We start from the raw sequence: 27,938 nt of genomic DNA, 5'->3' as shown, positions 1-27,938 counted from the left end.
TTTTGGTATGAGGCATAATGGATTTCGGAATATGGCATTTTTTTGGTATGTGGCAAAATGGATTTTGATATGTGGCATTTTTTTGTTATGTGGCAAAATAAATTTTGGTATGTGGCATTTTCATTTTGTATACGGTAATTTCTTGGGTATGTGCCATTTTTTTGGGTGCTTGCAAAATTGGATTTTGGTAAGTGGCTTTTTTTTTTTTGATGTGGCATAATGCATTTCCGTATGTGGCATTTTTTTGGTATGTGCCAAAATGGATTTTGTTATGTGGCATTTTTTTTGGTGTGTGGCATTCTTTTGGTATGTGGTTAAATGGGTTTTGGTATGTGGCATTTCTTTGGGGAATGTGACATAACGGATTTTGGTATGTAGCATTATTTTTTTTTTGGTATGTGGCATTTTTATTTGGTATGTGGCAAAATGGGTTTTGGCATGTAGCAAAATGGATTTTCATATGTGGCATTTTTTTGTTATGTGGCAAAATGGATTTTTGTACAGGTATGTGGCATTTTCTTGATATGAGGCTTAATGGATTTCGGAATGTGGCATTTCTTTTGTATGGCATTTTTTGGTATTTGGTAAAATAGATTTTAGTATCTGGCATTTTTATGTATGTGGAATTTCTTAATATGTGGCAAAATGGATTTTGGTATGTGGCATTTTCATTTGGTATTTGGCATTTTTTTGGTATTTGGCAAAATGGATTTTGGTATGTGGCATTTTCATTTGGTGTGTGGCAAAACGGATTTTGGTGTGTGGCAAAATGGATTTTGGTATGTGGCATTTTTATTGGTTATGTGGCATTTTTTGGTATGTGGCAAAATTTATTTTGGTATGTTGCAAAATGGATTTTGATATGTGGCATTTTTTTGTCATGTGGCAAAATGGATTTTGGTATGTGGCATTTTCATTTGGTATGTGGCATTTTTTTTGGTGTGTGGCATAATGGATTTTGGTATGTGGCATTTTTATTTGGTATGTGGCAAAATGGATTTTGGTATGTGGCAAAATGGATTTTAGTATGTGGCATTTTTTTAGTATGTGTCAAAAAATGATTTTGGTATGTGGATTTTTTTTTTTTGGTTTTTGGCAAAATGGATTTTGGTATTGGTTTTTGGTTGGGTCGCCTTTTGATTTACGGCTCCACCTCTCATGTAAATTCCACCCAATGCCAGAATCCATGTTAAAAGTCAGTCTGGCGACTTCCCGGTTGACAAGTATCATCCTCATCGTCGTCGTCAACGCGGTCGTTCCTTGAACGCGCTCCAATCGGTAAGTTCCCCTCGTTCTTTTTCCCGCTCTTTTGAAAAAAAGAAAAAAGGATGACAAAGTCAGGATTATATGGTAATGTTGGCCGTTTTAGTCAAAAAGCGCACATCGGGCTGGGCCGGTGAGGCTTTGGTTTCTTAGCATTTGAACGGAAATCAAATAGACACACGCGCGTCTGTCGCCGGACTTGCTCGACCTGCCAAACAGCATGAATAAGGCCCCAAGGCGTCAAGTCAGAAGAAACTTTCAATGCCTTTTGACAGTGTGGAGTCGGCGTTTCCTGTCGTGACCCATATTTTTGATGGTAGTTTTTGTGTTTTTGTGTCTGGGTTTTGCTTCTTTTTGCAGGATTTTTTTTTAATGACTGTTTTCCACAGGTTTTACACTCCTGCGGTGTTTGTTTTTTTGGACAGTTTTTTGCAGTTTTGAAGTTTATTTTAATTTTATTTAAGTTTTTGGTGTTGTGTTTTTTTTGGGGGGGGGGGTTTATATTTATTTATTAGTTTTAATTTATTTTTATTCTATATTATATTATATATATATTTTAATTATTTTATTTTATTGTATATATCATTATGTTAATTTTTGGTGTGTGATTTTTGGGGTTGTGTTTTTTGTATATATTTTTTCTGGGTGTCGTGTCTTTTGGCAGGTTTTTCTTGTTTTTAAGATTGTGTTATAGGTTTTAGGTTTTTTTTAATGGTATTTTTGTAGGTTTTTTTGGGTGGTTTTTGTGTTTCGGGTCGGATAGGTTTTAGTTTTTTGTAGTATTTATGGTTGTTTTTTGGTGGTGTCTGTAGATTGGTGGGTTTTTTAAATATGTTTTGCTGCATTATGTGTATTTTGGCAGGTTTTTCTTGTTTTTAGATTTGGTTTATTATGTTTGTTTTTTTTGGGTGGTTTTTGTGTTTTGGGTGGTTTTAAGGGTGGTTTTGTTGGGTTTTGTGTCTTTTGGCATGCTTTTTTTTAAAGATACGGTTCTCGGTTTTTTTTTTAATGTTTTTGTTAGTTTTCTGGTGGATTTTGTGTTTCGAATCGGATAGGTTTTAGTTTTTTTTTTAAGTTATTTATATTGTTTTTTTGGTGGTTTCTATGTTTTGGGTGTTTTTTTTTTAAATATGTTTTGCTGCGTTTAGTGTCTTTTGGCAGTTTTGTTTTGTTTTTAAGATTTTGTTATAGGTTTTAGGTTATTTTTGTGTTTTTTATGTTTATTTTTTGGTGGTTTTTGTGTTTCGGGTAAGATAGGTTTTAGTTTTTTGCAGTATTTATGATTATTTTTTGGTGGTTTCTGTAGTGTGTTTTTTTAAAAATATGTTTTGCTGCATTTTGTGTCTTTTGGCAGGTTTTTCTTGTTTTTAAGATTTAGTTTTTTATGTTTTTTTGGGGGGTGGTTTTTGTGTTTTGGGTTTTTGTGTTTTGGTTTTTTTATAGGGTGTTTTTGTTAGGTCTTGTGTCTTTTGGCAGGCTTTTTTTTTTTTTTTAAAGATATGGTTATCGGTTTCATTTTTTTATGTTTTTGTTTGTTTTTTGGTGGATTCGGGTCGGATAGGTTTTTCTTTTTTTTTTTTTTAAACCTGTATTGGTTTTTTGGTGGTTTTTATGTTTCGGGTGTTTATTTTTTATTTTTTTTATGTGTTCTGCTGCGTTTTGTGTCTTTTGGTAGGTTTTTTTTTTGTTTTTAAGATTTTGTAATAGGTTTTACGTTTTTTGGTGTGTTTTTTATGTTTGTTTTTAGGTGGTTTTTGTATTTTAGGTGTTTTTTGTTGTTTTCTGTGTCTTTTGGCAGGTTTTTTGTTGTAGTTTTTTTGTTGTTGTTTTTTTTTTTCTTTCGATTCGGATAGGTTTGAGTTTTTTATTATTTTTATTATTATTATTATTATTATTTACTGCAGTTTTTTTATGTTTGTTTTCAGCCTTTTTTGGGTGGTTTGTGTGTTTTGGTTGGGTTTTTTTTTTGTGGTTTTTTGCATGTTTATTCTGCATTTTGTGTCTTTTGGCAGGTTTTTCTTATTATTAACATTTTGTCTTAAGTTTTAGTTGTTTTTTTTGTATTTATGTTTTTTTTGTTTTGAGTGTTTTTTGTGTTTTTTTGGGGGGGTTGTTTATTGTTGGGTTTTGTGTCTTGGCAGGTTTTTCTTTTTTTAAGACTTTGTTATCGGTTTTAGGGTTTTTTGTGTTGTTTTTTTTCTGCACAGGCTTCTTTCTGATGGCGCGCTTTGGCTGCGGGCGCCTACTCAAGTTCTTGTGCTCGGCGGCTTTGCTAGGTGTGGTAACACTGTTACTCCATAACGTCTTCTCGGAACCACATGACCACACGACCCCCAAACCCGAGCCCAAAACCGAGCCAGAACCGGGGCCCAAAACCGAGCCAGAACCGGGGCCCAAAACCGAGCCAGAACCGGGACCCAGCTCTTTTCCCGTGCTGGCGGACTGCAACGAGGTATCCCCGCTGCTCGGTAAGAAATCGGACAGGCGCTAACAGATGTCCAACGTAATTAATATCGGAAGCCCGGCAGCGGATGAGCAGACATTTTTCCACTCTGCCACCCTCCCACTTGGAATGCATTGGACTTTTACTCGCGAGAAACTCATTCTAATTGATGACAGGAGCACGGACAGACCTTTCGTTGCCCCTATCAACATGGCCGCCATGAGGCTGTGTTCCTATTGAAGTGCATTGACATTAAAATGAATCTCGTTTCTCAATGTAAGATGAATTCATCAATGTCAAAGAATCTGCTATTTACTCAGTGGCTGCCATTGACGGCACTAAATGTCCAATCCATTTGAAGCGGGAGGCCTGGCAGTCAAATGTACTGGACGTCTACTCGTGATAAGGCAGAAGCATGAAAAGGCATTCTGTTGCCCCGACCAACATGGCCGCCCTGAGATCACGTTCCCAAAAAAGTCAATGCATTGACATAAAAATTGGAACTAGCTCAGTTCTGCTGCTTAACCCATGGGCTGCTATTAAACGTCCAATCCATTACAAGCGGGAGGATGGCAGCAAATGATCATTTATTCATTCGCTGCCAACCCTCCTGCTTCAAAATGTACTGGACATCTACTGGTGATAAATTCATTTCAATTGACGGCAGAAGCTTGAAAAGACCTTCAGACGCCCCTACCAACATGGCCGCCCTGGAAACACGTTTCCAATAAGTCAATGTATTGACTTTAAAATTGCACCTAGCTAATTTCTCAACTGATTTTTGCTGCTGAACTCCTTGACTGCCGTTATACATCCCATCCATGACAAGCAGGAGGGTTGGCAGCGACTGAACATTCATTCATTCGCTGCCAACCCTCCTGCTGCAAATGAATTGGACATCTACTGGTGATAAACTCATTTCAATTGACGGTAGAACCATGAAAAGACCTTCCGCCGCCCCTTCAACATGGCTGCCCTGGAAACACGTTCCCAATAAAGTCAATATATTGACTTAAAAATTGGACATAGTCAATTTCTCAGCTGATTTTTGCTGCGTAACTCGTTGGCCGCCGTTATACGTCCAATCTATTTGAAGCGGAAGGGTTGGCAGCAAATGAACATTCATTCGCTGCCAACCCTTCCGCTTCAAATAGATTGGACATCTACTGGTGACAAACTCATTTCAATTGACGGAAGAAGCATGAAAAGACCTTCCGTCGCCCCTACCAACATGGCCGCCCTGGAAACACGTTCCCAATAAAGTCAATATATTGACTTGAAAATTGGACCTAGCTAATTTCTCAACTGATTTTTGCTCCTGAACTCCTTGACTGCCGTTATACATCCAATCCATTACAAGCGGGAGGGATGGCAGCGAATGAACATTCATTTATTCGCTGCCAATCCTCCCGCTTCAAATGGATTGGACACCTACCGGTTATGAACTCATTTCAATTGACGGCAGAAGCATTAAAAGAACTTCCGTTGCCCCTACCAACACAGCTGCCCTGAGCCGACATGCCATCATAGTCAATGCATTGACATTCAAATCATAACTAGCTTAATTCAACTCTTATGGTTCTTACCAAAAGTCTAGGGCAGCCATGTTGGTAGGGGCAAAGTTCCTATTAAAGTCAATGCACTGATATTCTAATGACATCATAAGTAGCCTATTCCTCAATCGATACTGTTCATTGGTCACATCCTGTTGACCCCTGACCTAACCTTTTCCTTGCAGTCGGGCCCTGTCCCCCTAAGCTTTACTCGCCGCCTAGCTTGGAGGAGATCCAAAATAAGAGCGCCCCGTTGTCTCCGGGAGGCCTGTACAGTCCGCCGGACTGCCAAGCTAAGCACAGCAGTGCTATCGTGATCCCGTACCGGGATCGGGCTTCCCACCTGCGCACTTTTCTGGACCACCTCCATCTTTTCTTGCAGAGGCAGCAGATTCAATACAAGATCTACGTGGTGGAGCAGGTGGGCGGTCAAAATGGATTGGACGTCTTCCTGTTGTTGTCATTGGCAAAGCAATTTAGATCACTTTCGGTACATTTTGGGTAATCAAAGGTTACTTCCCCTTGATTTTTGGCCATTTCTGGGTCACTTCCTGTTCATTGGTCACTTCCTTTCAATTTTGGGGCATTTCAGGGCCACCGCCTGTTGATTTGGGGGCATTACAGGGGTCACTTCCTGTTGATTTTAGGGCATTTCTGGGCCATTGTGTTGATTTTGGGGAAATTCTGAGGTCACTTCCTGTTAATTGGTCACTTCCTTTCAATTTGTGGGGATTTCTGGGTCACTTCCTTTTTATTGGTCACTTCCTATAGATTTTAGGGGAATTCTGGGGCCACTTCCTTTTAATTGGTCACTTCCTGTTGATTTTGGGACAATTCCAGGTCACTTCCTGTTGGTTTTAGGACACTTACAGGTCACTTTCTATACATTTTCTGTACATTCTGTAGTATTTACAGGTAACTTCCTGTTGATTGGGGGGAATTCCGGGGTCACTTCCTGTTAACTGGTCACTTCCTGTTGATTTTGGGGCAATTCTGGGTCACTTCCTGTTGTTTTAGGGCACCTACAGGTCAATTTCTATACACTTTCTATACATTTTGCTTTATGTACTGTATGGGTAGCTTCCTATTGATTTTGGGGAAATTCCGAGGTCACTTCCTGTGAATTGGTCACTTCCTGTTGATTTTGGGGCATTTCAAGGTTACTTCCTGTTGGTTTTGGGAAACTTACAGGTCAATTTCTATACACTTTCTGTACATTTTGCAGTATGTACTATATGGGTAGCTTCCTGTTGATTTAGGGGAAATTCCGAGGTCACTTCCTGTTAATTGGTCACTTCCTGTTGATTTTGGGGCATTTGCAAGTCACTTCCTGTTGGTTGTAGGGCACTTAAGGGTCACTTTCTATCTATTTTGGATAACATTTTTGTACATTTTCATAGTATTTATTGGTAACCTTTTGTTGATTTTGGAGCATTTCCAGGTCACGTCCTTTTGGTTGTAGGGTACTTACAGGTCACATTCTATACACTGTCTTTACATTTTCTAGTGTTTATGGGTAACTTCCTGTTGATTTTCGGGAAATTCCGGGGTCACTTCCTGTTAATTGGTAACTTCATGTTGATTTGGGGGGATTTCCAGGTAACTTCCTGTAGGTTTTAGGTCACTTTTTGTTGATTTTTGCTCACCCTCTACATTTTGGGGAATTCACAGGTCACTTCCTGTTGATTTTGGGGCAATTCTGGGGTTACTTCCTGTTTTTTTTTCCCACTTCCTGTTCATTTTGGGGCATTTCCAGGTCTTTTCCTGTTGGTGTAAGTTACAGGTCGCATTCTATACACTTTCTGTACATTTTGTGGTATTTATGGTCACTTCCTGTTGATTATGGGGGAATTCTGGGGTTATTCCTATTGGTTATATGGCACTTAAGTGTCACTTTCTATCACTTTCTGTACATTTTGTAGTGTTTATGGGTCAGTTCCTGTTAATTGGTCACTCCCTGTTGATTTTGGGGCAACTCCAAGGTTACTTCCTGTGAATTGGTCACTTCCTGTTGATTTTGGGGCATTTCCAGGTCACTTCCTGTTGGTTTTGGGAAACTTACAGGTCAATTTCTATACACCTTCTGTACATTTTGCAGTATGTACTGTATGAGTAACTTCCTGTTGATTGAGGGGAAATTCCGAGGTCACTTCCTGTTAATTGGTCACTTCCTGTTGATTTTGGGGCATTTGCAGGTCACTTCCTGTTGGTTGTAGGGCACTTAAGGGTCACTTTCTATTGATTTTGGATGAAATTTTTGGACATTTTGTTGTATTTATGGGTAACTGCTAGTTGATTTTGGATACAATTTTTTTACATTTTCATAGTATTTATGGGTAAATTTTGTTGATTTTGGGGCATTTCCAGGTCACATCCTGTTGGTTGTAGGGCACTTACAGGTCACATTCTATACACTTTCTTTACATTTTCTAGTATTTATTGGTAAATTCCTGTTGATTTTCGGGAAATTCTGTGGTCACCTCCTGTTGATTTTGGGGGATTTCGAAGTAACTTCCTGTTGGTTTTAGGTCACTTTTTATTGATTTTTGATCACCCTCTACATTTTGGGGAATTCACAGGTCACTTCCTGTTGATTTTGGGGCAATTCCGGGGTTACTTCCTGTTCTTTTTCCACTTCCTGTTCATTTTGGGGCATTTCCAGGTCACTTCCTGTTGGTGTAAGGTACTTACAGGTCACATTCTAAACACTTTCTGTACATTTTGTAGTATTTATGGTAACTTCCTATTGATTTGGGGGAAATTCCGGGGTCACTTCCTGTTAATTGGTCACTTCCTGTTGAATATGTGGCAATTCTTGGGTTATTCCTATTGGTTATAAGGCACTTATGTGTCACTTTCTATACACTTTCTGTACATTTTGTAGTGTTTATGGGTCACTTCCTGTTAATTGGTCACTTCCTGTTTATTTTGGGGCAATTCCATGGTTACTTCCTGTTCTTTGGTCACTTCCTGTTGATTTTGGGGCATTTCCAAGTCACTTCCTGTTGGTTTTAGGGCACTTACAGGTCACTTTCTATACACTTTCTGTACATTTTGTAGTATTTATGGTAACTTCCTGTTGATTTGGGGGAAATTCCGGGGTCACTTCCTGTTAATTGGTCACTTCCTGTTGAATATGTGGCAATTCTTGGGCTATTCCTATTGGTTATAAGGCACTTATGTGTCACTTTCTATACACTTTCTGTACATTTTGTAGTGTTTATGGGTCACTTCCTGTTAATTGGTCACTTCTTGTTTATTTTGGGGCAATTCCGCGGTTACTTCCTGTTCTTTGGTCACTTCCTGTTGATTTTGGGGCATTTCCAAGTCACTTCCTGTTAGTTTTAGGGCACTTACAGGTCACTTTCTATACACTTTCTGTACATTTTGTAGTATTTATGGTAACTTCCTGTTGATTTGGGGGAAATTCCGGGGTCACTTCCTGTTAATTGGTCACTTCCTGTTGATTTTGGGGCAATTCTGGGGTTATTCCTATTGGTTATAGGGCACTTATGTGTCACTTTCTATACACTTTCAGTACATTTTGTGTTGTTTATGTGTCACTTCCTGTTAATTGGGTAGTCACTTCCTGTTGATTTTGGGGCAATTACAGGGTTATTTCATGTTCTTTGGTTGTAGGGCACTAACAGGTCACTCTCTATTGATTTTTAGCTTACTCTCTATACATTTTGGGGCATTTCCAGGTCATTTCCTGTTAATTTGGGGACGATTTTGGGGTTTCGTCCTGTTTTTTGGTCACTTCCTGCTTATTTTGAGGGGATTCCAGGTCACTTCCTGTTGGCTGTAGGGCACTTTCCATTGAATTTGGATCACTTTCAGTACATTTTGCATTCACTTCCTCTAGATTTTGCAGCAATTCCGAGGTCACGTCCTGTTAGTTGTTCACTTCCTTTTGATTTTGGGGCCTTTTTGGGTCACTTCCATTTGGTTTTAGCCTAGGACACTTAAAGCTAGTTTTGTCTGATAATGACTTTTCAACCAATATCCGGACATTGTCCAACTAAAGGAACTACCAAAAGCAAACGGATACTGATATCTGTGGTCGTAAACTCTACTTTCTGTTGATTTTGGCTCACATTCATTATTGACGGGTCACTTCCTGTTAATTGTGGGCCACACTCTGTCTTTCAGTGGGGGCGAGGCACCTTCAACCGGGGCAAACTGCTCAACGTGGGCGTACAGGAAGCTCTCCGAGACGGCAATTGGACCTGCATCATCACCCACGACGTGGACTTGCTGCCCGAAGATGACCGCAACATCTACTCCTGCGACCCACGCAATCCCACGCACTTGTCAGTGGGCGTCGACAAGTTTAATTACATGTAGGGTTAAACTCCGCCGACCCCAAATCAAGTGTAGAATCGAGTTTTTGGGCCAAAGAAAGAAAGAAAAAATCAGTATAGCGGTATAGAGTCATTTCGAAAAAGTCGTAATACTAGGAGAATAAAGTGAGGATTACGGGATTAAAGCCGTCAAATTACAAGAGTAGGACTACTAAAACTACTAAACAAGAGGTTAATTGATCTATTCCGACTTTTTTCATGTTAAATTACGATTTTAATCTTTAATTTCACCATTTTTACAAGTAATATTACGACTTTATTCTCATATTTTTTATGGTAAGATTACAACTGTGGTAATACTACGACTTTATTATTATGATATTACAAATTTTTCTTGTTGTATTACGACTTTAATCTTGTAATATGCAGACATTTTTCTCATAGTATTGCAACTTTAATCTTATAATTTTACGACTTTATTCTCATGATATTAGGACGTTTATCACATGATATTCCCAATTTTTTCTTGTTATATCATGACTTTAATGTCGTAATATTCCGACTTTTTTTATGTTAAATTACGATTTTAATCTTAAATAATTTCACGATTTTTACAAGTAATATTACGACTTTATTCTCATATTTTTTCTTGTAACATTACAACTGTAATCTAGTAATACTGCGACTTTATTATTATATTACAATTTTTTTCTCATTGCACTACGATTTTAATCTCGTAATATGATAAACAATTTTCTCATAGTATTGCACCTTTAATGTCAGAATTTTACAACTTTATTTTTGCAATATTAGGACGTTTATCTCATAATTTTCCCAATTTTTTCTCATCATGTCGTGACTTTAATCTCGTAATATTCCGACTTTTTTCTTGTTAAATTACGATTTTAATCTTACATAATTTCACGATTTTTACAAGTAATATTACGACTTTATCCTCATTTTTTTTATGGTAACATTACAACTGTCGTAATTTTACGACTTTATTCTTATGATATTGCAATTTTTTTCTCGCTGTATCATGACTGTAATCTTGTGATATGCCGACATTTTTCTCAAAGCATTGCAACTTTATTATTATGATATATATCATAATCATGATGATCATAATCATCAAAGTCATATCATGACTTTAATCACGTAATAGTCCGACTTTTTTCATGTTAAATTACGATTTTAATTTTTCATAATTTCACGATTTTTACAACTAATATTACAACTTTATCCTCATATTTTTTAATCACTTTATTATTATATAGCAATTTTTTTCCCTCGCTGTATTATGACTTTAATCTCATGATATGCAGACATTTTTCTCATAGTAATGCAGCTTTAATCTCGTAATTTTACGACATTGTTCTCGCGATATTATGACTTTCATCTGATAATATTCCCAATATTTTTCTCGTTATATCATGACTTTAATCTCGTAATATTCCGACTTTTTTCATGTTAAATTACGATTTTAATCTTACATAATTTCACGATTTTTACTAGTAAAATTACGACTTTATCCTCATATTTTTTCATGGTAACATTACACCTGTGGTTATTTTACGACTTTATTATTATGATATTACTTTTTTTTTCTCGCTGTATCATGAATTTAATCTCGTGATATGCAGACATTTTTCTCATAGTATAACAACTTTATTATGATATTACATATTATTATCTATTCCGACTTTTTTCATGTTAAATTACGATTTTAATCTAAAATAATTTCACGATTTTTACAAGTAATATTACGACTTTATTCTCATATTTTTTTTATGGTAAGATTACAACTGTGGTAATACTACGACTTTATTATTATGATATTACAAATTTTTCTTGTTGTATTACAACTCTAATCTTGTAATATGCAGACATTTTTCTCATAGTATTGCAACTTTAATTTAATAATTTTACGACTTTATTCTCATGACATTAGGACGTTTATCACATGATATTCCCAATTTTTTCTTGTTATATCATGACTTTAATGTCGTAATATTTCGACTTTTTTATGTTAAATTACGATTTTAATCTCAAATAATTTCACGATTTTTACAAGTAATATTACGACTTTATTCTCATATTTTTTCTTGTAACATTACAACTGTAATCTGTTAATACTGCGACTTTATTATTATGATTTTACCATTTTTCTCATTGCACTACGATTTTAATCTCGTAATATGATAAACATTTTTCTCATAGTATTGCACCTTTAACGTCAGAATTTTACAACTTTATTTTCGCAATACTAGGACGTTTATCACATAATTTTCCTAATTTTTTCTCGTCATGTCGTGACTTTAATCTCGTAATATTCCGAATTTTTTCTTGTTAATTTACGATTTTAATCTTACGTAATTTCACGATTTTTACAAGTAATATTACAACTCTATCCTCATATTTTTTAATGGTAACATTACAACTGTATTAATTTTACGACTTTATTATTATGATACTGCAATTTTTTCCCTCGCTGTATTATGACTTTAATCTCGTGATATGCAGACATTTTTCTCATAGTATTGCAGCTTTAATCTCATTATTTTACGACATTGTTCTCGCGATGACTTTCATCTGATAATATTCCCAATATTTTTCTCGTTATATCATGACTTTAATCTCGTAATATTCCAACTTTTTTCATGTTAAATTATGATTTTAATCTTACATAATTTCACGATTTTTACTAGTAATATTACGACTTTATCCTCATATTTTTTCATGGTAACATTACAACTGTGGTAATTTTACGACTTTATTATTATATTACTTTTTTTTTCTCACTGTATCATGAATTTAATCTCGTGATATGCAGACATTTTTCTCATAGTGTAACAACTTTATTATGATATTACATTTTTTCTCATTGCACTACGATTTTAATCTTGTAATATGAGAAACATTTTTCTCATAGTATTGCAACTTTAATCTCATAATTTTACTACTTGTTCTCGCGATATTAGGACGTTTATGTCATAATATTCCCAATTTTTTCTCGTCATGTCATGACTTTCATCTCGTAATAGTAGGACTTTTCTGTGGTACCTGAATCTGGTTTTGTTCCTTTCTTTGTTTGGCTCGTCGTACTCGGTATGCACCACCCACTCAAATTTTGAAGAGTGCTCTGAACTCTCCTAGGCTGCCGTACACATCGCTTCTCGGCGGAGTGGTGGCAATTGCGCCGGACCACTTCAAGAGGATGAACGGCTACTCCAACCGGTTTTGGGGCTGGGGTGGAGAGGATGACGATTTCTCGGCCAGGTGAGAAGTCTGTCATTTCCTGTTGATTTAGGGGTCGTTTCCTGTTTCAATTACTTCCTGGTGATTTTGGGGCATTTATGGTCACTTCCTGTTTTAATTAGGTACTTCCTCTTAATTTTGGGGCATGTAGGGGCCACTTCCTGGTTTAATTAGTTATTTTCTGTTAATTTTGAGGTTTCTAAGGGTCACTTCGTGTTGAGTTTGCGACCTTTGGGGTCACTTCCTGTTTTAATTAGTTACTTCCTGTTGATTTAGGGGTATGTAGGGGCCATTTCCAATTTTAATTTGTTATTTCCTGTTAACTTTGGGACGACTAGGGATCACTTCCTGTTGATTTCAGGGCTTTTAGGGGGTCACCTCCTGTTTTTATTAGTTACTTCCTGTTGATTCAGGGTCATTTAGGGGGTCACTTCCTACTGATTTTGGGGCATTTAGGGGTCACGTTCTGTATATTTTGGGGCTTTTGGGGGTCACTTTCTGTTTTAATTTGTTACGTTCTGTTAATTTTGGTGCATTCAGGGGTCCCTTGGTGTCACTTCCCTTTTTAATTAGTCACTTCCTGTTGATTTGGGACTTTTCGGGGTCACTTCCTTTTTTAATTAGTTACTTCCTGTTGATTCAGGGTCAATTAGGGGTCACTCACTGTTGATTTTGGGGTATTCAGGGGTCAATTCCTTTTTTAATTAGTTACTTCCGGTTGATTCAGGGTAAAGTAGGGGTCAATTTTGGAGCATTCAGGGGTCCCTTGTAGACATGTGCCGGTTACCGGTTTCACGGTTTACCGTGGTGTGAAAACGTCGCGGTTTCAAAACCACTCAAATTCTCCAGTATTCGCCATTTTTCATGTGTCAAAAATGCAGCTTGAAGTGGCGTGGCGCGGCAACGCTCACCCCCTCCCGTTTGTTGCTGTGTGTGAAAGTGACTATCGGCTAAACAGCCAGCAAACCCTAAACAAATATTCCAAACATAAGGCGTTCTTTTCTTCAATTTATCGAGCTCTCAAATCGTGGTAAGTGGAATATACAAAATGAATACATTTAAAGCGTTGTACAATGGCGTACCGCAAGCAACACGTCACTTCCGCTCATTAATATTCATGGCATTAGCTACGGTTGCTATGCAAGGACAAGCCACCGTTTGTCCCTAATAGGAAATGAATGGAAATCGTATACGAAGGAGATGTTTACAGCGCTAAACCTACCAATTCTCTCCGAAAATGATGTGCCTGGTGCCAAATTGACTGGCATAGATGTGGAAGAACATAAAAATGTTCAGTTAAAGAGATGGCTTTAGTGTCGAAGGCTGAAAAAAACGAGCTGACCTAAGCATAGCTTTAGCTTTTTTTGATCGACGCGACTGACAATGACATTCTCCGATTTCAACAAGCTATCCTTTACCATCAGCCCTGTCTTTCTTATATATCCTCTGGTTGTCCTACGTCTCTTACCGTTCTTGGGGGTAACTTAGTTAGCTTTGTGTAGCGATCGCAAATGCTACTCAGTGACAGCCAACGAACACTTTCAATTTTTTCATTGATAACACATCTTAATCCTTTCATTTATTTACACTTCCCCCTTACTAAAGTTGTTTATATATATATATATATAACCGAAACGGTAACAGTGGCAGTCAGATACCATTGTAATTTTTTTCAGGTCATTCATTGTCAGACAGAAGCAGTACGGCACAACGTTACGCTAAAAAAAAGACCATGCCAACCCAACATTATGCTTACTGCATATGAAACGTGAATGGATTCGCCGAGCTGGTGTTAAAGTCCGCACAAGTTGATTCGGTTTTCACATTTTTTCCTCCCGAGTTTTTGGTTTCCGGGAACGTACGTAGAAAACATCCTTCATGGTCGTAATGTCTAGAGTCGTTTCTACAAGTTCCAAAAAAGCAATGCGTGATCGCCATGTTCGTTTTTGAAAGATTACCGGCGAAAAGTAGCACTTTTTACTAGTGTTGCACCGATACCATTTTTTGGCCCCGATACCGATACCTGGCTGTGCAGTATCGGCCGATACCGATACCACCCCGATTATATATACATATATATATATTTTTTTTCTTTATTATTTTTTTTTTTTCCCAAAGAGCTACATAATTGGATAAGAAATCATTGCTATCAAGGCTTTGTCAGGCTGTTGCTTACCTTTGCAAAATAGGAAAAAGTACACTAAACCCTAGTAGACAATAGTTGAATAAACCTTCCGCTCTCAAAGGCCAAAATAGTGCTTTATGAAATTTATGAAATTAATAAAACATGTATAATACTAGCCCAACAGTAAGAAAGTAAAAATAAATTCATAATAATAAACTCTGAATGAACTGAATAAACTTTTTTAAACCTCTCAAAGTCCAAACAGAGCAACTTTCATGAAATTATTGTCACATTCTGCTGCTGGTAAGATTGTGTTTTGTTGCTGGGCGTGGCACTTGAATTCAATGCAGGCTCATCAACGCAGCATTTAAGCACGGGTGATCTCAGAGAAGGCTGCCGAGATATTTGCCTTGCTGATCGCTATTTGACATCTGGCACAATAATCTCGCTACATTTGCTTGTTATGCCCCTGCATTGGGTTTTTCTGTTAGTGTGCTGCTCTCGTTTGTAACCGCTGCCTATCGTCTCAGTTTGTCCGTCGAACTGCTGTCACGGAGTCCTTTTGTTATTTCTACTGTCCCGCGATCGCGTGTTATTTTTTGTTTGCAATCATTAAACTCTTTTATGTATCCCCCGCTTGTTGTCTGCTTCGAGGTTCAACCTTGTTTCCGCATTTGCGGACGCTAACAATTATAAGTAATAATAATTGACCACAGCATCCCGTCTCTCCTTTTTTGCGGGAGGTGGGAGTCCCTTATTTCTATTTCTGAAAGGTGGCAACAATACTTTGGAAACACTTCCCAAATTACTGCGGCATTTCTTTCAGTAAAAGACAATAAAAGTAAAGTAGACGAAGTGAACTGACCAGAGATGGTTGCTCCGGTCCAGCGGCCTTCTTCCTCTGGATAGCAGTCCTGCTCTTGCAGGCTCAAACTCGTTGTGTTCGTTCACGTTTCGTCTTCAAATGTTTTATCAAGTTCGAGGTATTGAAACTGGCCGATTTAACTCCACATCTCCAAACTTTCAGGCCGCAAATCTTGCATGCAGCCATTGATTTTAAACGACGGGATATCTATTTGGAAATATTTCCCGACCGCCGCCATATTTCCTGGTTTGTTTTTCGTCCATATGAAAAATCCCCCTTTTGATTGGTCAGGAGTGGCTATTGGCCCGCTCTCATTGGTCTGGAGCAGGCCAATAGCGATAGCTGCTTGGTGTTCACGTGTCATCACGCAACACAGAGACAGAGTGTAGTGAGCGCCAGGAGGAGAAAAAGGCTGTGGTCAAATGTTATAATAATGGACCGGTAAATGGTATCGGCGCCGTCTTTGTTGGTACTCGCCGATACCGATACCACCATTTCGGGCCGGATCGGCGCCCCCTGCCGATACTAGTATCGGTGCATCTTTACTTTTTACGTTGGGTCTATGCGAGGGCGGGTCTATAATGTCCCACTTCGGCTTTACTTCCGCTTTACGATGCGACGTCAAGGTCTAAAAATAGCCTGCGTGCGGTACGCCGTTGTATTTTTCCATGTGTGAGTAGCTAAACAGAATAGCACTATGAAAAAGTTCGCCAAAAACAAAACACATATTTTCCTTTGAAATTCGATATACAAACTAACTAAAAGCTTATAAAAGACGAATGTTAGCCTAGGTTTAGCTGGGAGAGCAACTTCGTCGAGTGTTACAGCCGCAGAGTGAGAAAACAAGCTTGATTCGCTTGAATGAAGGGGGAAAAAAGGCATAGCATCAAAGATCGTTAATTGGGGAAAGATGATCTTGCCCTAAGCACAAATCCACGTTCGCTGGATCAAGGAGAGGTCTCACTCCCAATGATTTTTTTTTGTTTTTTTTTAAGATGAAACCTTTCCACAACAATCAGGGCCGGCCCAGCCTATACGCAGACTATGCAGCTGCTTAGGGCCCCTGACCACTAGGGGGCCCCCAGTCTGGCAATTGTTTAATTTATATTCTATTTTGTTGACTACAGTTTGCTTTATTTCACTTTTGCGAGTTTTGATACTTGACTACAAGCTTGAAAAAAAATAAAAGTTCTTCCTTAAGTTCTTTCTTTCCTGTTTTAGAAAAAGGTTTGGCGCTATCTACTGTAAGTACTGACAATCGTTTTGGGTGAGAAGTTTGAAGTATGCAGTTCAACAAAACCTGATTAATAGACAAAATATGGATGTATGGGTTGGATTGCATGTATGGGTTTCACAGTATACTGTGACGAAATGGTGGGCCAAAATTATGGGCCCCTTTGCATTATTTTGCTTAGGGCCCCAAAATGGCCTGGGCCGGCCCTGACAACAATATTTACATTTTAACTAACTTATACATTTTTAACTAATTTATGAATTCTTTATGTTCTTTTTAACACAAAGGCATGACATCATGTAGACTAGAGTTGACACAGTGGCTGAAAATGGCAAAACTTCACTTGAGCTTTTCAATCCTCCCAAAAAATTATGCAGTATAAATTTTAAAAAATTTTATTCAGAAGAGTTTTTACTTTTTTTATAGAAATTATTTTGTTCTTGCTCTAAACTTGAGCAACTTAAGCTGTGGCTGCGGTACGTTATATTCAGGGGTGCACATATTTTTTTTTGTCCAGGTTCTCAGAGGAGGACCTGGAGATGTGACTTGGTCCTCATTGAGCTTGAGAGCCGACCCGCCTGATGCGATAAAATTATGACAAGCTTTACTTAGAGCCAATTACCGTATTTTTCGGACTATAAGTCGCACCTGAGTATAAGTCGCACCAGCCATAAAATGCCCAACAAAGAGGAAAAAAACATATATAAGTCGCACTGGAGTATAAGTCGCATTTTTGGGGGAAATTTACTTGATAAAATCCAACACATAGAGCAGATGTGTCATCTTGAAAGGCAATTTAAAATAAAAATACAATCGAGAACAACATTGAAATAAATAAACAGTATGATAATGTTACATGATACATGAACAACAAAATGCGAACGTGGCCGGTATGCCAATGTAACATAGCTATTAAGAGTTATTCACATAACTATAGCATAAAGAACATGCTAACAAGTTTACCAAACCATCAGTGTCACTCTAAAACACCAAAATAACATGTGAAATGATCTAATAATGTGTCAATATTTCACACATAAGTCGCTCCTGAGTATAAGTCGCATCCCCAGCAAAATTATGAAAAAAACTGCGACTTATAGTCCGAAAAATACGGTAACTTTAATTAATTATATTAACAATTAATGCTTGATTAACATCAACTGACACAACAAAATTGCCACTACTTTGAAGTGAAATGTAAAGACATAAAAAGCACCAATTCAAAATAAAGGGCATTATGCGGCTCCCACATGAACTCCAAGCCTTTGTAAAAGTGGGATGTCCTCCTCATAAGACCTCATTGAACGTGCATGTTTAGCTTTGTAAAATGCGAGCAAAAACACGATTGTCAGTGCATGGCGCTGTTCTTAATTACCTTTATTCCGCCACTTGTCCATTGGGCGAGTGGGGTCCTGTCTGACATCGATAGTTTGCTTCACTGCCACCTGCTCTGTTTTTTTCGTGCTTTTCATAGTTTGGTTGGCTGAAATTCTTTGACCCTACATAAAATGCGCAGCTCTTATCGGCGACATTGGGATTCTCGCGGCACATTTTGTACCGCATTTCCGTGCGAGCATCATTTGCTTCTAGCCACGGTACCTCCTGTAGCCACTTTTCAGCAAAAGTCCTTTTTTTCGGTAGCTCCGGTGAGGTCTCTGTCGTCTGTCCGTCTTTTGACGGGGGTGGGCGAACACGGAAATAATTACTCAGTGGGGCCTGCCTCTTTGACATTTTGAGAAGTTATGTTCTCGTGTCCGCCGCAAAAACTGGTCAGCCATCGGAAGCAAAAGCGTATGGAAGCCGTTGAGGGCCAGCGCGTTTGTCTACATCCAGTACGCATGCGCGCATGCGTACCACTTATGTGCACCCCTGGTTATATTTTAATTTTATTTAAAATATTTGTTTTTTTTTTAATTTATTGATAATTTATATATTTTAACAATACATTGATATTCCAATTTGCAACTATGTTCTGAAAAAAAAAAAAATCCTGTTCAATGGAAAAAAGTTATGATTTTTTTTAACCCATACATCTCAAAATAACACATTTTGGAGCTATAATTGCAAAACCGCGATACCGTGAAACTGCTGTATTTTTGCTCACGGTTATCGTACCATCAAAATCTCATACCGGCACACGCCTAGTCCCTTGGTGTCACTTCCTTTATTAATGAGTCACTTCCTGTTGATTTGGGACTTTTGGGGTCACTTCCTTTTTCATTGAGTTACTTCCTGTTGATTTAGTGTCATTTGGGGTCACCGACCGTTGATTTGAGGGCATTTAGGGGTCAATTTCTGTTGATTTTGGGGTTTTTGGGGTCACATCCAGTTTTAGTTAGTCACTTCCTGTTGATTTCGGGATTTTGGGGGGGGTCATTTCCTGTTTTAATTTGTTACGTCCAGGGGTAGCTTCCTTTTTTTAATTAGTCCCTTCCTGTGGATTTTGGGACTTGTCGGGTCACTTCCTTTTTTAATAAGTTACTTCCTGTTGATTTAGGGTCATTTAGGGGTCAATTCAGTTGATTTTGGGGTGTTTGGGTGTCATTTCCTGTTTAAATTAGTTACTGCCTGTTGATTTGGGGGGCATCTGGGCTCACTTCCTGTTTTAAGTTGTTACTTCCTCTTGATTTGGGGGCATTTTAGAGTCACGTCTTGTTTTAATATGTCACTTCCTTTTGATTTAGGGGCTTCTAGGGGTCACATCCTGTCGATTACTGGTCACTTCCTATCAATGGAATTGACATACTGTATAGCGCATTAAATGACATATACTTTATATATATATTGCAAAATACACTTGAGGATTATTTTGTTCCTGTTGATCGGATTGCAGTACTCAGCAATACTCTGACCAGTGATCTCACAAAATCTTTGAATATTTTTCTCCCCCACCTACTGTCGACGTTCTGTCTGGCAACCGCCTGGCAACCAGAGTGTCTCTGTGCGGAATGAAAGTGGTGCGCCCCCCAGTGGCCTTCGCTCGTTACAAAATGATCGTGCACAAAAACGACAAAGGCAACGCACCCAACCCCAGCAGGTAAACTAGTCGCAAAGACACACCCACATACATTTTTTTTCGTTTTTTTTTTTCTATTTCCAATGGGGGGGAAATAACCTGATGTCAACAGAAGGTGACCTTAAAAAAAAAAAAAAAAACACAAAATCTACAGGAAGTGACCGAGAAATCAATCCCCTTCCATGAGGACTTTTTTCACATAATTTAATGACTTTATTCTAATAATATGGTAACATTATCAGTTTAATCTCTTTATAGTCTGTCATTTTTCTTGTTAAATTACGATTTTAATCTCATAATTTCATGATTCATAAAGAGTAACACTACTTCAATCTAATATTGCGACTTATTCTAGCAATATTACGATTTTATCTCATAGTATGACGAGTTTTTTCCTCTGATTTTACGACTTTATTCTCGTAATATTACGGCTTTCTCATAATATTATAACATAACCAGTTTAATCTCGTAATATTCCGACATTTGTTTCGTTAAATTACGATTTTAATCTCATAATTTCATGATTTTTACAAGTAATATTACTTATGATACATATGACATAATATTGCGACTTTAATCTCATAATTTTATGATTCTTAAATATTACGACTTTAATCTCATAATATTCCCAATTTTTCTCGTTATATCATGACTTTAATCTCGTAATATTCCAACATTTTTTCATGTTAAATTACGATTTTAATCTCTTCATGATTTTTACGAGTAATATGATTACATATAGCATAATATTACAACTGTAATCCCATAATTTTACGACTTTAATCCCATAATATTCCCAATTTTTTTCTCAGTATAGCATGACTTTAATCACGTAATATTCCTAAATTTTTCATGTTAAATTACAATTTGAATGTTAAATAATTTCACGATTTTTACAAGTAATATTACGACTTTATTCTCATATTTTTTCTCGTAACGTTACAACTGTAATCTGACTTTATTATTATAATATTACAATTTTTTCTTGTTGTATCACAACTTTAATCTCGTAATATGCAGAAATTTTTCTCATAGTATAGCCACTTTAATCTTATAATTTTACGACTTTATTCTCGCGATATTAGGACGTTTATCTCATAATATTCCCTATTTTTCTCGTTTATAGCATGACTTTAATCTTGTAATATTCTGAAATTTTTCATGTTAAATTACAATTTAAAATTCCATGATTTTTACTAGTAATTTTACGACTTTATCTTCATATTTTTTCTCGTAACATTACAACTGTAATCTGCTAATATTACGACTTTATTATTATGATATTACATTTTTTTCTCATTGCACTACGATTTTAATCTCATATGACATTTTTCTCATAGTATTGCAACTTTAATCTCATAATTTTATGACTTTATTCTCATGATATTACGATTTTAATCTCATAATATTCCCAATTTTTTCCTCGTTATATCATGACTTTAATCTCGTAGTAGTAGAATTTTTCAGTGGTACCTTAATCTGGTTTTGTTCCTTTCTTTGTCACGACTTTAATTTCGTGATATGCAGACTTTTTTCTCAGAGTATTGCAACTTTAATCTCATAATTTTACAATTTTGTTTTTGCGATATTACGACTTTGATCTCATAGTATTTCCAATATTTTTCTCATTATATCATGACTTTAATCCCGTAATATTCCGGCATTTTTCACGCAAAATTACGATTTTAATCTCATAATTTCACGAATTTTTACTAGTAATATTATGACTTTATTTTCATAATTTTATGTCTTTTTGCTAGTAACATTACGACTCTGGTAATATGGTAATATTACGACTTTATAATTATGATTTTACAATTTATTTTTAATTGCATTACAACTTTAATCCCATAATATGATGATTTTTTTTTGTAATATTACAACCTTAATCTGGTAATAATACGACTTTACTCTCATTATTTTACCAATTTTACAAGAAATATTACGACTTTATTCTCATAATGAGACCTTTTTTTCTTGTAGAATTACAACTACAACCTTAATCTCGTAATACGCCGACATTTTTCCCATTATACCTCAATTTTAATCTCATAATTTCATTTTTACTAGGAATATGACAATTTTAATCTCATAACACGACACCTTTTTTTTCGAAACATTCCGATTTTGATAAAATACAACTTTATTCTCATAAAATTACTTTTTTTTCTCGTTAAATTACGACTTTAATCTCATATTTTTACATTTTTTACTAATAACATTACGACTTTATTCACATATTACAATTTTTTTTCTCGTAATATTACAACTTTTCCCACGTTTTTCTCGATATATTATGACTTTAATCTCATAATATTATGTCTTTTTTCTCGTAATATTACAACTTTAATTTGGTAAAGGATTATCAAAATGTTACAACTTTTTTTCTCAGTAAATTATAACTTTAATCTTATAATTTTAAAAATTTGACTAGAAATATTACGACTTTGATCACATGAAATAACCATTTTTGTTATATTACAACTTTAATTTCATAACACGTCTTTTTTCTCATAACATTACGACTCTCATATTACGACTTTTGTTAGAAATATGACTAATCTCCTAACATGATGCTTTTTTCTCGTAACATTACAATTTAAATTTCATAATTTTACGACTTTTACTAGTAATATTACGACTATATTCTCATATTATGACTTTAACCTCATCATTTTACGACTTTTACTAGTATTATTACGACTTTATGCCCACATTACGACTTTAAACGCATGATATTACATAATTTTTCTCGTAACATTACAACTTTAATCTCGTAATATTACGATTTTAATCTCATGATGTTACGTCTTTTTTCTTGTAATATTACAATTTTCTTATGATAGTAAGACTTGAATAATTTTACCACTTTTACGAGTAATATTAGTAATGTTACGACTTTATTCTCATAAAATTGTGACTTTAATCTTGTAATATTACTTCTTTTTTTTCCTCATAACATTAGGATTTTAATCTGGCAATAATACTTTATTATCATCATTTTACAGTTATTTTCTCATTATATTACAACTGTAATCTCATCATTTTACAACTGAATTCTCGTAACATTGCGACTTCGTCCGCCCCGGTGAGTCCTTTTCGATTTTCCTTGGCCATGAAATGCGATGTGGTGAACGTTGCAGGATGGAACTCCTAAAACAGACCAGGAACAACTGGCGCCGCGACGGCCTCAACTCTCTGAATTATAAACTCCTCTCCAAGAAGCTGGAAGGGCTCTACACCAACCTGACGGTGGACATCGGAGGAACGTAACGTCGGCTTTCTCAAATAGTCATCCATTGTTTTGTTTTCTCCACGGAGGGAAACGATGTACAGAGATCCCTCATTTTTGGTGGATAATGGGAACCGCAGCCCCACCCTGCAAAAAATCTGTGAAGTAGAGGTGGAGCTTATTTACATTTCTTTTTTTTGTGTGCGTTCAATGTATTTGTTCAGATTTAACTGCATTGGAAAGATGTATACAGTACATATAAGACATATAAGTTTTTCCCCTTTTTAAAATGTAACAATTACGATATTCATGTAAATGAGATACAGGTAATCCTCGGGTTACGACGTACCCGATATACGCGACATCGACTTTACAATGCTGGAGCATAGACTTCTATATCAGATGACGGGACACGGGGCCGATCTGTAGGGGGCCAATTTTCAAAAACTTACAATTCAAATATTTTCAAAACCAAAGCCGCTAGCGACTTAAAACCCAAACAGACACCTCCCTGAAGCATATATGACTCTCTATGAGCAGCTACAGTGTATCACAAAAGTGAGTACACCCCTCACATTTCTGCAGATATTTAAGTATATCTTTTCATGGGATAACACTGACAAAATGATACTTAGACACAATGAAAAGTAGTCTGTGTGGAGCTTATATAATAGAGTTCATTATCCCCTCAAAATAATGCCATTAATATCTAAACCGCTGGCAACAAAAGTGAGTTTTGGAAAAAAAAATGTACATCCCTAAATGTCCAAATTGAGTACTGCTTGTCATTTTCCCTCCAAAATATCATGTGACTCGTTACAGGAGAGCTGTCAGCATTGCCGCAGAGATTGAAGAGGTGGGGGGTCAGCCTGTTAGTGCTCAGACCATACACCGCACTCTACATCAAACTGGTGTGCATGGCTATCAACCCAGGAGGAAGCCTCTTCTGAAGACGGTACACAAGAAAGCCCACCCGTCTCATCAGACCATAGCACATGGTTCCAGTTATCCATGTGCTTTGTTGACATGTCTTCAGCAAACTGTTTGCGGGCTTTCTTGTGTACCGTCTTCAGAAGAGGCTTCCAGGGGTGACAGCCATGCACACCAATTTGATGTAGAGCGCGGCGTATGGTCTGAGCACTAAGAGGCTGACCCCCCACCTCTTCAATCTCTGCAGCAATGCTGACAGCACTCCTGTAACGAGTCACATGACATTTTGGAGGGAAAATGACAAGCAGTACTCAATTTGGACATTTAGGGATGTAGTTTCATAGGGGTGTACTCACTTTTGTTGCCAGGGGTTTAGATATTAATGGCTATATTTTGAGTTATTTTGAGGGGGAAATAAATCAACTCTATTATATAAGCTGCACACAGACTACTTTTCATTGTGTCAAAGTGTCATTTTGTCAGTGTTGTCCCATGAAAAGATATACTTAAAGTGCATGTGACGCGAAAAAGCATGTTTATTTCATAATACACGCGGTTTTTTATGCTCCTGAATGATATGGACCGCTTGGATGTGTGTGGAAGCCATCGCTATATTTATTTAGTTTTTTTGAATCCCGCGCCATGAAAATGAGTGACTTCCGGCTTCGGTCTTGCATTGAGGAGGAGGGCGCTGTGACGTGTACGGTAGAAGACGTCATCTTCACTATACAGCGTACTGTTGTGTATGAGGACGAATGATTCAGCTGATTTTGCGGATTAATACGTTTATTTTTCGAATCACGCCAGCCAAACGGCTGCAGAAAAATCATTCTGTATGAGGGAGAGGCGTATGCGCCTTTTTGGAGTTTTAAAAGGTTCCCATTCACCGTGGATATTTACTGTGGGACCATTGGACTTACGAGGAAGTGAGTAAACATCTTTTTTTTGTATTATGTCAAATACGAATACAGTGATTACAAAGTAAACACTACAAACTTTCTTTAAATAAAGGACGTTTGATCATTGATAGGCATGTAAAAAGCCCTCCTCATGCACATTTGCAGGACGTTAGCTGCACAACAACTGCAGCACCCTCCTCCGGGGAACAAACTGTAAATTGCTCTCCGCCGGGCGGTTTGCCGATCCGCGAAGACAATCGACAACCCAGTCGTCATGTCAAATAATTGAGGCTAGTTATGTGTGATTTTCCGCTTCGAAGACTTTGAAACATCACTCGGTTCGAGTTAGCATGTCGGCTAGCTGTCACGCCTTTTGGTTTGTTTACATTCTCCGAAGCCGGGGAAGGGAAATGGCATATGTCCGATTTAGGTGTTATAAAATATCGTTCGGGAGGTGCGACAGTAAAGGTGAAGTCGACAGTTTTGACCATTATGGAGTCATTTTGCCATGTCGTCCTGAAAAAATGCATTTTTATTATTTCATATTCCATTTAGCACAAAACTGTTATTTGTTATGACCATGCCATTTATATAGGTATTGGGGAAAATACTTGGATAAAAAGAATATCCTGTAAAAATATTGAAGTAAAGAGACAGAAACGATGACATTTCGCAGCTCTCTTCGTCGCTTTTTCCTCGTTGTGAATAGTTCCCCTCGACGGGCTGACTGGTCCTTCTCAAGCCATTTATATAGGTATTGGGGAAAAATACTTGGATAAAAAGAATATCCTGTAAAAATATTGGCGTAGAGAGACTGAAACAATGACATTTTGCGGCTCTCTTCGTCGCGTTTTCCTCGTTCTGAATAATTCCCCCTCAATGGGCTGAATAGTAAAAACCGATGAGCCCAGTCTATCGCTGACGTCATCCACCTGTTGGGGACGCTAAAGCCTTATAATGGTAGGCGTGGCTAACCGGCAGATTAAAAGACTAATTTCTCATCATCTGCGCTTTGCTAAATTGTTGTATATAGTCGAATCGTCCCAAAATATTATTCTAATTCACATAATAATGCCATTTAAGACTTTTTTTTTTCTCCTGTCGTATGCTCTTTAAATATCTGCAGAAATGCGAGGGGTGTACTCACTTTTGTGATACACTGTACATCAAAAATTCAACGTCGTTCCCCAATTGAATCCCGATTCATTATTCTTCCAGACAAGTATAACCAAACTTAAAATGGCTACAAAATTCTCCAATTTTACGCTAGATGCACAAAAATCACCAAATGCAGAGATAATCAACTATGTATATTTTGAGGATCAATAGTAATATTTAACATATATACGTTTTTGCCAAAAAAAAGCAACTTTTTTTTTTTTTAAGTCCAAGTTTTCAACATCTTATAAATCACTCAATTTTCACATCAGAAACTTAATACTTGAGGAAACCATGCAGAATCATCTTAATTTTACTCCTCTAAATTTGCATTTTTCTATATACAATCACAAGTAAGTTAGGTTGAGAAGAAAATTCCTGCGAATAAATGCTTCAATCACGCATGCATGGTATGAAAAATATAATATTTACCTTGAATCCTTGAACAAATCACTCCTGAGACAATCCTTCCTGTTTCTATGCAGTACAGCTTTCGTAGTGAAATCCAATCGTAAGTAAATCCAAGCTTATATCCGACATCAGCGTGTGCTGTCTTCGCCGATTACTAAATGAAGCTCGGCCCCCTCTGATAAGGCGTTACGCAAAGAATGACAAAGTGCCACGTCAATAGTATTGAAGTCTATGCATGTACAGAACATAAATGACAGGCTCTGTGATTAAGGTGCAAACATAATATTTATTGATAGTAACTTTAAATGTAAAACACTGCTCAATGAGAGAAATGGCATTTGGTGGGTCACAAAGCTGTTTACTCACATCATCAGCCAGTACTTCAGTGCGTATTGTGGTTGATGAATCTGTGACTGAGATTTGACTTTTAATTCATTGCTGGCATCACTTCAGTCATACAAGCTTTCATTATTTCTCCATCAGAGAACTGCTTCTAATGTTTGGCCAACACCCACGACACTCTGCGTGAGCACTCCGTTGCAATTTGTTGTTGTGTCATAGATTTAACAATAACCTTGCTTGACTCGTGATATGACTGCTTCAACCTGTTCATTTCTTGCCTTCTCGATTCTGATTTAGGAGGAAACGTCCCTTCAAAAGAGCTGTGCTCTTTAACAAAATGGCATTTTCACTTTTAACAGCGCAACTGTCTTGAAGCATATTAAGCACATAGGTTTTGTACTTGGAGTTGGTAAAATGGACGCATAGTTGTCAGTCGATTCCTCATTGAAACGGCGATTTTCGCTGTCTACTTTTCTTCTCTTGGTCAACTTTGAGCACGCCATTTTGGTAGATTCGGTCTTCTACTGGTGGCATGTGAACAAACAGATGTCAAAATGCCGGGTGCGACTCGTATTTCACACAGCTGCGATCCGTCCACTCTAACTAGCTAGCAGCTTGCAGGCTCTCAGCCAATCAGCGCATCCATGCAGTCTCTCTCAGCCAATCAGCGCATCGTTGTCTTAGACATGACAACAAAAGTGGGAACATGGAAGATATTTGACTAAAAATGAAACAGAATTTAGCGATAGAAAAGTAGCGCATAACGATAGATCGGCGATTCATACAAATAATACATGTTAAAAAAAATTGTGTTTTTTTTTTGTGTGGAAAAGTGCCATTTGCTCTGGGTCCACAGAGAGGTGTGTCGCGGACTGCGGTCCGCTAATTGAGGACCCCGGTCTATG

The 27,938-nt window shown here is 37.1% G+C and overlaps 1 protein-coding gene across 2 annotated transcripts in view; it reads left to right on the top strand.

Moving 5' to 3' along the window:
- The window catches only part of LOC130923356 (beta-1,4-galactosyltransferase 3-like), a 38,859-nt gene extending 15,000 nt beyond the window's left edge, over positions 1–23,859 (top strand). Inside the window, exons 1-7 of one of the 2 annotated variants that reach the window (XM_057849019.1) lie at positions 1,206–1,278; positions 3,471–3,731; positions 5,445–5,680; positions 9,412–9,602; positions 12,720–12,842; positions 19,978–20,082; positions 23,205–23,859. In XM_057849019.1, coding sequence (XP_057705002.1) covers positions 3,482–3,731; positions 5,445–5,680; positions 9,412–9,602; positions 12,720–12,842; positions 19,978–20,082; positions 23,205–23,334 — 1,035 coding nt within the window. In that variant the 5' untranslated portion in view covers positions 1,206–1,278; positions 3,471–3,481 and the 3' untranslated portion in view covers positions 23,335–23,859. Of the gene's footprint in view, positions 1–1,205; positions 1,279–3,470; positions 3,732–5,444; positions 5,681–9,411; positions 9,603–12,719; positions 12,843–19,977; positions 20,083–23,204 lie in introns of those variants that run through there. The other variant, XM_057849018.1, reaches the window with a different exon arrangement.
- The last annotated feature ends 4,079 nt before the right edge of the window (positions 23,860–27,938 follow it).

Source organism: Corythoichthys intestinalis, chromosome 10, assembly GCF_030265065.1.
Source record: "Corythoichthys intestinalis isolate RoL2023-P3 chromosome 10, ASM3026506v1, whole genome shotgun sequence".
In the NCBI taxonomy this organism is placed as follows: domain Eukaryota; kingdom Metazoa; phylum Chordata; class Actinopteri; order Syngnathiformes; family Syngnathidae; genus Corythoichthys; species Corythoichthys intestinalis.
This window is presented reverse-complemented; position numbering and strand designations above follow the sequence as displayed.